The sequence below is a fragment of the Mycteria americana genome, chromosome 3, assembly GCF_035582795.1.
Source record: "Mycteria americana isolate JAX WOST 10 ecotype Jacksonville Zoo and Gardens chromosome 3, USCA_MyAme_1.0, whole genome shotgun sequence".
NCBI lineage: Eukaryota > Metazoa > Chordata > Aves > Ciconiiformes > Ciconiidae > Mycteria > Mycteria americana.
In genome coordinates, this window is record NC_134367.1 from 20,511,597 (window position 1) to 20,521,433 (window position 9,837).

Consider the following 9,837-nt stretch of genomic DNA (forward strand, 5'->3'; position numbering starts at 1 on the left):
CTCCATACTTCACCATTCGTTTTAATGGCTCATCAGGGACCAAGAGGCCGGGGAGCTGATTGCAGGACCAGCTGATCGGGGACCGTTACTTGGGCTGGCAGGGGAGAACCTCAGCTGAAGGGACCTGTGAGATTTCATTCGTCTTTTAACAGCTCTGTGATCAGTCACATATAGTCAGTGAAGATTCTGTGATCTCTGAGCTGGGGCTTTCAGAACGAGGCGTTTGTGCAAACTGCTGTGATCTCATAGATCTCGTGTCCCGCCCAAAACAAAAGCTGATTTAGATGGCTTTTAAAATACAATTATTATGGGGGAAAAACAAAAGCAAACCTCCCCAGCACCTGGGCTTTTCCAGTAAGTTTGGCCTCTCTCGCGGCTCGTAGGGAAGCCCTCAGCGCGCCCTCTAGCCCGTTACCTCGCTGGCCGCCACGCATGCGCAGGAAGGGGCGGGGGCGTGAGCGGCGGCGCTGCGGCTGCGGCGGGGTGTGGTGGCCGGGGCGGGGGCCGCGGGGCGGGGGCGCGGATGGCGGCGGGGCTGCGCCATGTTGCGGTGGCTGGTGGCGGTGCTCAGTCATTCCTGTTTTGTCTCCAAGGGCGACAGCATGTTCTACGCGGTGCGCAAGGGCCGGCGGACGGGCGTCTACCGCACCTGGTAAGGGCCGCGGCCGGGGCAGCGCGGGGAGCCGCCGCCGGGCCGGCCCCGGGCTAACCTCACCCCCGCCCCCTGTGTTGCAGGGCGGAGTGTCAGGAGCAGGTGAACAAGTTCCCCTCCGCCAGCTTCAAGAAGTTTGCCACCGAGAAGGACGCCTGGGCCTTCGTGCGCGCCGGCCTGCCGGGGCAGCAGCAGCCCGAGCCGGCAGGTAGCTCGTCCTCCCCTCGCCTCCCGCCTCGCCTCTGCCTGCCCGGGCGGGAGGGGAGGGCGGCCCGCCGGGGAAGGGGGGGCGGGAGGCAGTGCTGCGTTGCGCTGCGTCGCGTACTGGCACTGACACAGCCCGCATGGCTTCTGCGTGGCGTCTGTGTAAACGGTGCGGCTTCTGGCTAAACGTGGGTAGCAGCTTCTGTTTATCCTCTAGTGGACGTCTTGTACCTGAGGGAATGCCGTGGTGGTAAGTGCAGCGGCGGCCCAGCCCTCAGATACAGCGATGGATGGGTCTGTGCAATGACAGTATTCTGTAGGTGCTTGGAGAGTATTGCTTATACCATGCCCGTTTTAAGGGCCGTTACGTGTGTGTCTCCACTTCAGTTTGATCTAGGATCAAGAATGACTGGTGTATACTATAATATTTTTTGCATAATAGCTTGGGATGGTGTCAGTTAACAGACTAGTATTGCTAATGGGTGATAACAACTGTTGTCTTTAGAAGCAGTTGTTTCAAATAAAATTTGATCTTGTACGTAGTTGAATTTTTTCTCTTTTTTTTTTTTTTTTTGGAAGGGGTACATGGTCCTCCAGCTGTAACACAGGAAAATGGTAGCCAGAGAGAGGAACCAGAAATAAGCATCTTGTGTTGCAATACATGCAAAAGGCCATATGAACAATCTACAAATGAAGAACACATTGCAAAGCGTGTAAAACATGATGAAGTATACTCAGGGCCAACAGTCAGTGAAGATAAATTTTCATATATGGGTGAGGTCTTTTGCTATTCCCATAATTCTTTTCACTTCTTTGCACTCTTTCATAAGTAACAAGTGTAACTATTAGAAAGCTTTTAGGGAGGTTTGTGTATGGCAGCATCAGGCCTAGTATAACGTTGTTTCTTTTTAAAATGGAAATGTGAGCCATGATGTATTTGTTCACATTGTCTTTCAGTGTAATTTTAATTGGCTTTAACTGGTATGAACATAGAGCTTAAAATCACCCCTATAACGATCAGATTATATAGTCTGTAATCCAGACACACATATAAATATACAGATGTGGCTGGGAAGTTTTAAATTTGACTGAAGAAGACAGGAACTGTAGTGAGAATATGGAACTTGGGGCAGAGGTGCTTCTTGAGGCTGACTAATTTGACACCAGTGAGGGTGTGAAGCTGCAGTGGGACTTATGGTGTTCTGCATTACTAATTTACATGGCATCTGTAGTTAACTTTTTGAAGGGCCCTCTGGGGAGGGAAGTTTTGGGGATTAATCTGCTGGCAGACATTTCTTTTTGTCTAGAGAGTCTATGTCCTTGAAGGAGTGCTAGAACTTCTGCTTTTGGTAATTCTTTTGTAGGTGACTTTGCAGTCGTTTATACGGATGGTTGTTGCTCAGGTAATGGACGTAATAGGGCACGTGCTGGAATAGGTGTCTACTGGGGACCAGGCCATCCTTTGTAAGTAGCTAGATGGATTCTTTTTTTTTTTTTTTTTTTTAATATTGCTTGTTTTGTGTGTGATTTACAATACCAGCCTCCTTTTGAATATGAAACCCTGCCGTTGAGACTCATAATGACAGTGCTATGAGACTAGTGAGTTACTAGGGGGAAAAGAGAAATCAGCTTCTCTGGGAGGTAAGAATGTGGGGAAAATCAGCTGGAAATAATATTTTTAGGGGCTGAATATAATTCAAGTGATGCAGAAAGTCTTAAAATAGGTGTAGGTACACACAGAAGACAACAAATGTAATTGCATATTGATGGTGGGTCCAAATATGCAGGTTGCACTATGCAGGTAGAAGTTAGAGCTAGAATATCTATTCATCCTCCTTTATAAAAAGAAAAGTAGCTCTCTTGACTATATGTTAGAAAAATAAATACATTATACACCATTCTGAATATTTGGGGGTTACTAATCTACTATTCATACGTTGGACACAGAAATACCAGTGAAAGACTTCCTGGACGGCAGACTAATCAAAGAGCGGAAATACATGTAAGTAGTAAATGTCCTACAAGGCTTCTGCATGTTAGACTGCAGTAGCGTGCTCATGACTATTTCAACTCTGGCCTTCAGAAACCAGTTATGGAGCTGTGAGGGAAGAACACAAAATATCAGGACTTATGACTTGAAACAAATCGTTCTCTTCCAGTTTTATTGAGGTTTATTGGTTTTGAACAAGGTAATTCCCCTTGAGAATTCCCAGATATCGTCAGACCAAGAACAGCTATTTAAAACCTCTCTCGAGGTGCTTAGAGACATGGTGTAGTGGTGGTTTTGGCAGTGTTAGGTTTATGGTTGGACTCTATGATCTTAAAGGTCTTTTCCAACCTATATGATTCTGTGAAAACAGCCTTGTATTAGGAAAGCCTGGTTCTCAAATCTGTATAGTATCCTTTGCATTTTTACTGTGTATATCTCAGACCTTGGGGTGAGGGCTGCTCAGCAGCGGTTAAGAGGAGAATCGGCTTCCTATTGTGATGGGATCAGAGTAACATATTCCTCAGATAAATATAACAAACAATTTTAGGCTCTCGGGAGTAACTTCTGTTACTTCTGAAGTAAACTTCTGTTGGCAACAGTAGATTTAGTCTTCCCTTCTCACCTGATCTTAATTCTGGTACTGCTGCTATCCTGCAGTGTGTGTTTGGAGATGAAATGAAATGGGGAATTGATCTGCTTAAAAACTACAGGAAGCTCATTTTAGTGAGGGACAAGCAGAGGTGATGGTGGTGTGCCAGAGGTCAAACTTATAGCTAAAGAGCTTTTCAACTCTACATTGATACCCAGCCACTTCTCCCTCTTATTATATTTCGTAACACCAAAAAAACCCAACGAAACAAAAAGCTTTTAGGGGTTCCAGGCTGTTGGAACTGGTATGAATCCTTCCTCCTCAAAGTTACAGAGAAAATGTCTAAAACTTGGTGTGCAGTTGATACAGGCTTTGATAGTTAGAAAATTGGGCAGAGAGCTACTCCTTCAGTACAGAGTTGAACACCAGAATGTTTTTGGGTTTTTTGGTCAGTGAAACTTAAGTGGCTCCCTGTTTGCCTGATTCATTAAGTAGTTGTCGGCATGCATAATTTTGGGAACCTCTGCTCTAAAGCATGTTGATACTCATTGATGGACAGGTTACAGTAATATTCTTTGTAGTTCTGTGTTAGCATCAGGTACTCTGCTGGTATTTTAATTGCATGTGTTCAAAATCCTGTTCTGAACTGTGATTCTATTGAAATGTTCTTAAGGCTGCCTGCAAAGCAATAGAGCAAGCAAAGAGTCAAAACATCAAGAAACTAATTATCTACACTGATAGCAAGTTCACTATTAATGGTAAGTTAATGATTTTAGTTTTCCTGATTCTTAAAAAGACACTGCACGCTATTTCATTATAAGGCCCACAGAACATACTGAGCCCTGGGGAGAGGGGTATATGAAAGAGAATGCATAACTTATTTCAATACTCATGACTGCTTGGGGAAAAACTTCAGAATATTGCAGGGATCACCTGCTAACTGCATTAAATACAAGTAGAGACAAAGGGCCTGTTAGAGTAAAGGCTGACAGAAGTAGCTACAGGATTTTTGTCTTAAGGCACTCGGTATGACACCAAGTCTAGAAAAAATGTTCATGTATACCCTGTTAAGGATGTACTTGGGAAAGTACTCAGAAGTTGGAGTAGTAACCCTGTAGGTTTTTTGTTTTGTTTTACTTGGATTGGAGAGGCTGTCTTAATACACACATCTGAAGTACGTTCAAGTATCCTTGCTTTTTACATGTAGCTTGAAAGCTTGGAAGTGTAGTCTGTGCTGGAAGACTAGCCAGAGGTGATATATGCTCAGAATATGTATTTAAAGTTTCACCTTCATCCAAAGATTTGGAAAATTTAATTTTATTCCCTATAAATACCATCTGAAGCAGCCAGTAAGACGTAATTTCTACATAAAACTTCTCTTTCTCTGAGATCTTCAGATTTTACTCCAGTGATAATTTGGAACTGCATAAGGATTTTTTCTTTGTATTTCACATTTTTACAAAGGGAGTACATGTGTTTGCTGTTTCCAGATCAATTTGGAGGTTTTGGGTTTTTTTTTTTGTTTGTTTGTTTTGAAATAACATTAAACAAAAACTTACTGCAACTTTTGATTGAAAATTAAATGTTGCGTTTTCACACTTTGGGGTTTTTTTGGGAGGAGGGGGGAGTGTGAGTGTCTTGTTCTTAGCATAACTTCCTATACTTTAGCGCTAACGCTGAAAGTAATTATCTGTTTCGTTGCTTGTTATTCATACAGCGAATAAATGGTTTGTATGTTAAAAATCAGTGTATCTTTTCCTCCAAATAAGTCATTCTGCTTTCCAGAAGCCCTCCCGGATTTCTGAAAGTGGAGGAGTATGAAAGAAGAGCATCAGTTTTTTTCCTTTTTCAAGTGGCTCGTGTTTAGAAGTAAAGCAAAACTTAGCTTGAAAAACTCTGATGTCACCTTGAGTAGCAATATTCTAGAAAGGACAGAAAGCTACTGAGTAGGAACAAGTGACTGCTAGTCATGGAAGGATTTGCTAGAGCTGTCACTTGCTGCTTGTTTCAAATTCTGTTAGCTTGCATGTGCATGAAAGAGGTTCTGTCCAGAAGTGAAAAGTGTCAAGGACTTGTGCTCTGTCCTCCTGATTCCAGTTTGTAAGTTGAAGAAGGGATGGTAAATGCTAAGAAACAACTTAAAGGAATTTTCCATTGCTCCTCCCTAAGGATCATCTTGTAAATCTCTCATTTGAGAAGCTTATTTTCCCCCAAAGGTTTAGGTATAGCATTTCCTATAGGAGCAGAATGTGTGTGTGGGGGGGGTGGGGTTGGCTTTTTTTTTTGTTGTTTGGGTTTGTTTGGGTTTTTTTTGTCGTCTTGGTGGTGAGTTGTTTTTAGTCTCTGCCAGAAGCATTCTGCAAAAGGGAAGAGTAAAAGGAAGAGTCTCTACTCGTCAGGACTGGGTGTTGCCTGCTGATCAATAGAGTCCAAGTGCATAATTTGTTGCAAGAAGCAAGTTGTTCAAAGCATTAAGGAGCAAGAAACATCTTTGCAGTTCTTTGCTTTGTGGGAGAAAAGTCTATACCATCTTGTCTGTGAAATTGGTGTTACGAAGGAGGAAAAGTTGCTGTGTTGGATAAAATTCCTGTTAAGTGTGAGACTTAAGTATGATGGAGGAAAAGAAGAATCTTTTATGTGCGATGTTTTAGTCTGTTTTTGCTTGCAGTTTGTTCTTGCATTTTGGGTCACTGAGGTGCAGGTTCCACTCTTGTTTAATCAAAGTTATTTTGTAAATGTGTCTATGAGTTAAAATGCCAGAGAAGGAGGCTTGTGGTTAAGTACAAATGGATGTGCTTTGGTTTTTAGGAGGTTTGGTGATTCTCTATTTGGCTCGGGTCTGTTTGTCATGAAAGCAGTAGGGATGTCTTACATTGTCGAGACCAGCAAAGATATTAAAAAAAAAAAAAATTGTTATTTAAGGAGTAATATAGTAAATTTTCTGGCCAGCAAGGGATGGCTGGAATGTTAAATCTGGTTCTGTAGAAATCTGCTTATGTGGTCCTTCTCTGAAGGATGCTATTTAGTGTGCAGAAGCCATAAGACGTGGCCATTTTTTTTTTCCTCTATGCATGTGTGTCTCCTCAATTTCTCAAAACAAATAAAGCTGTAGATCTGTTCTAGCTTACTATACCATCAAGCACATCCTTAGCTTCAGTTTATTGACGTTCACGTTGTAATTTTGTGTGTAATGCTTATGTAAGATTGTAGTCTTTAAATTAAATATCTGTTTGGGAAAACATGATCAGGTAATTCAAGTAATAATGGAAAAATATAATCCTGAAAGACAGTAGTAGAGAACCAAACAAAAATATCTTCTATCTCCAGTGTCTTTGCCTGAGACTTTGTACGGAGTTAATGTTGTGTTAAAAGGCTGTTTGCTCCATCTTGATCCTTGCTGGCTTCTTTAATAGCATTTTTATGGTAATGCTCCCTTTGAATAGGTATTACAAGCTGGGTTGACAACTGGAAAACAAATGGCTGGAGAACAAGTTCAGGAGGAAGTGTAATAAATAAAGAAGATTTTGAAAGACTTGATAATCTATCAAAAGGCATAGAAATTCAGTGGGTAAGCACCTCATTTCTTATTCTTAATGACATCTTAAACACGCTTCTTGTAAAAACTTACAAGTATGACCATAACTAAGAATTTTATAGAGCATAATATTGTACATCCATAAGTAAAACCATAAATAAGAGAAGCTGCTTGTTTTATTTAAAGCAAGTAAGCAACATAACCTATGCTCTTGGAACCCGTATTTCATTTATTAAAATGCATGTTTATATTTGTTTTCTGTCTCTTGTTACTACTTAGAAAATGACTGCAATAATTATTTTTAGTTTGTTAGTACTGTTAGTAGATGTAATTGCTGTTCCTGGAAATTTAAGCTTAAAACATAAGTGTGTCTTTCTGAGTCACAGCTGAATTTCTGGATTTGCTTTTCAGAACGCTTAAGATACTGGTTCATTGGTGTAACTCAGTTACATGAGTGTCTTTAAACTGGGAAAACTAAGAGAGTATAACCCCAAATAAACTAACTCTAGTTTTCTGTACCTTAACTATGTTTTTTTCCAAGAAAACTGGGCACAGAAAGGTCTTTAAAATACCCATTTTTAACTTTTAAATTGTTTCACTCTCCAGTAAAGTAAAACAACTTCTATACAGGTAGTCCTGGTAAAATGTATTTTTTCTGTAACCTCTAACATCAGTGCTAAACATTGTAGGGGATATCTTCCCTCCCCTCCTTCTAAACTTTACTCTAATTGTGGTATAAGACTACTGATTCTAGAATAAATCTCTGTACCACTGACTTAGTGGCTGCTATTGGCATATTTATTGGGCTTCTGTCTACTCTGTAGAAAACAGGATGACTTAGATCTTTAATGTGCACTTTTTCTATGGGAAATCTATTGCAGATATTCTTCCATTCATGTTGTTCTGTGTTCCAGCGTTGATGACTCCCTAAAACTAAGACCAAAGTTCAGCTGTCCTTGGAGTATTTTACGTAATAAAAAAAATTGTTGCATTATGCATACTTCTTACACCTGACTCTCTTAAGCTTGGGAGGATTTTTATTTCAGGAGGAGCAATGTATGCATACACTTTAATCTGCCTGCTCCACCGTGGGGTCCTCCATGGGCTGCAGGGGACAACCTGCCTCACCATGTTGTTCACCAGGGGCTGCAGGGGAATCTCTGCTCGAGCACCTGGAGTACCTCCTCCCCCTCCTTCACTGACCTTGGTGTCTGCAGAGTTGTTGCTCTCACATATTCTCATTCCTCTCTCCAGCTGCTGTGCAGCATTTTTACCCTTTCTGAAATATGTTATCATAGAGGAGCCACCAGCTTTGCCGATGGGCTCAGCTGTGTCCTGCGCTGGGTCCATTTTGGAGCTGGCTGGAACTGTCTCTCTCTGAGGCAGGGGCAGCCCCTGGTGTCTACTCACAGAGGCCACACCTGTAGTCCCCCACTCGGTACCAAAACCTTGCCATGTAAGCCTAATACCATCTCACACATGCTTCATGCTTGTCCCCTCTTGGATCTTGTCAAATAGCAAGCTTGATTTTCTTCCTCTCTTTCCTCTCCCACACTCCTCCACCCTTACTTCTGACAAGGGTGGGCTTAGGGTTGAAACTGTTTTCAGCTCCTAAGTGAAGGATGGACAGTTACGACATCTGAAAACTGAGAGATTCTTTTCATACCCTGTTTCTGTATCCTAAGTGAGTGCTGTAACCGCTGAGGCTGTTAGTGGAATAGAGGTCTCTGGCTTTCTGGGAAAAGATGAACTTGGTTTAAGCACTGAATGCAGGTAGGTTTTTCTCTCTCCTCTGAAAGTGGGAATTTTGAGTTGGAGCTGTTGTCTGCATTTCTTAAAGGCTAGGTTAGGTGGTCCTTATCCAGTTCACTACTTCCCATAAAGATGATTTTCACAATTTGGCAAGACTTTCCTAGAGGAAGGGAGACCATGAACAATCCTGGGAAGAATGCATGAGGACTAAATGTGAGGAGAGGGCCTCTAAGGAGGTGCTACTGTACTATGAATGAAAGGGTGTTGCGTGATCAGATTTCACGTATGTGCTTTTTTCTTGATTTCTTGCATATCTAACGCTCCTGTACTTTTGTCCTAACAGATGCATATTCCTGGTCATGCTGGCTTCCAAGGAAATGAAGAAGCTGATAGACTAGCAAGAGAAGGAGCTAATAAACAAAAGTGCTGACATACTGGGACTAGAGACTGTTGCAGGGGGAGGAAAAGGACTAACATCAATCACAGAGACAACTTGAACTGCTGTAATTGTTTTGGAGTTGAACTTTGAACTGTACTTCTTTCTGGCCTGAAGTGTTAAACCTATACCAACTTCTGGAGAGAAAAAAACCCACACTTTCTTCTACACCGTTTGTTTTACAATCAAGTCAATATTCAGTTGATGATATAGAATGTTTGCTTTTTCTCCATCTTACTGAAGGGCCGTGGTCAGTGTTTTTAGCTGTCTTGTAGACTTCTGAATTCACTGTAAAGACAGACCTCTGAAGAAGTAATATTAGATCTTTATCCTAAGTGTTCTGTATCTTCCTCTTAGTGAAATAAATTAATTTTTTGTACAGAGGTATATATTAACAGCCCAAAATAGTTGGGGGCGGATGGACTTTGGGGTTGGCTGTTTTGGTAAGAGGTCAGTGACCTAACACTGAGATGTCCATTAATATGCTTTGGCATTCTGGTACTAGCAAAAACCGCTCTACAGATGGGCTTGTAACACCCACCTGTGCCTCACAATATCATCAGTTACAGCACCTGTAGATTTCTTTATAATGTTACTTACTTTGCAAGGTAGCATGAACAAACTAAAAAGCCAGGTCACAAGGAAGCTTGAACAATTAATTTTTACTGTTCTCTCTCTA

The 9,837-nt window shown here is 41.7% G+C and overlaps 1 protein-coding gene across 2 annotated transcripts; it reads left to right on the forward strand.

The window, feature by feature from the left end:
• The first annotated feature begins 439 nt into the window (after positions 1-439).
• On the forward strand, positions 440-9,545 carry RNASEH1 (ribonuclease H1). 2 transcript variants are annotated; one of them, XM_075498010.1, is made up of 9 exons: positions 440-483; positions 594-652; positions 736-860; positions 1,436-1,630; positions 2,221-2,320; positions 2,804-2,858; positions 4,109-4,193; positions 6,879-7,003; positions 9,066-9,545. In XM_075498010.1, exons 2-9 carry the CDS (start codon positions 603-605, stop codon positions 9,150-9,152), a joined length of 822 nt encoding a protein of 273 aa, XP_075354125.1. In that variant the 5' UTR covers positions 440-483; positions 594-602; the 3' UTR covers positions 9,153-9,545. The 2 variants fall into 2 exon arrangements, with proteins under 2 accessions (XP_075354125.1, XP_075354124.1); XM_075498009.1 differs by lacking the exon at positions 440-483 and having other exon boundaries at positions 494-652.
• Positions 9,546-9,837: the final 292 nt, after the last annotated feature.

What these genes read in the sequence shown, in the direction of transcription:
- RNASEH1 (XM_075498009.1), top strand. Translation starts at nt 543, where the DNA reads ATGTTGCGGTGGCTGGTGGCGGTGCTCAGTCATTCCTGTTTTGTCTCC. An exon ending in AGATAAATTTTCATATATGG is followed by an intron (nt 1,631 to 2,220) that starts GTGAGGTCTTTT and finishes ATTCTTTTGTAG; the next exon opens with GTGACTTTGCAGTCGTTTAT. An exon ending in AAGGCATAGAAATTCAGTGG is followed by an intron (nt 7,004 to 9,065) that starts GTAAGCACCTCA and finishes TTGTCCTAACAG; the next exon opens with ATGCATATTCCTGGTCATGC.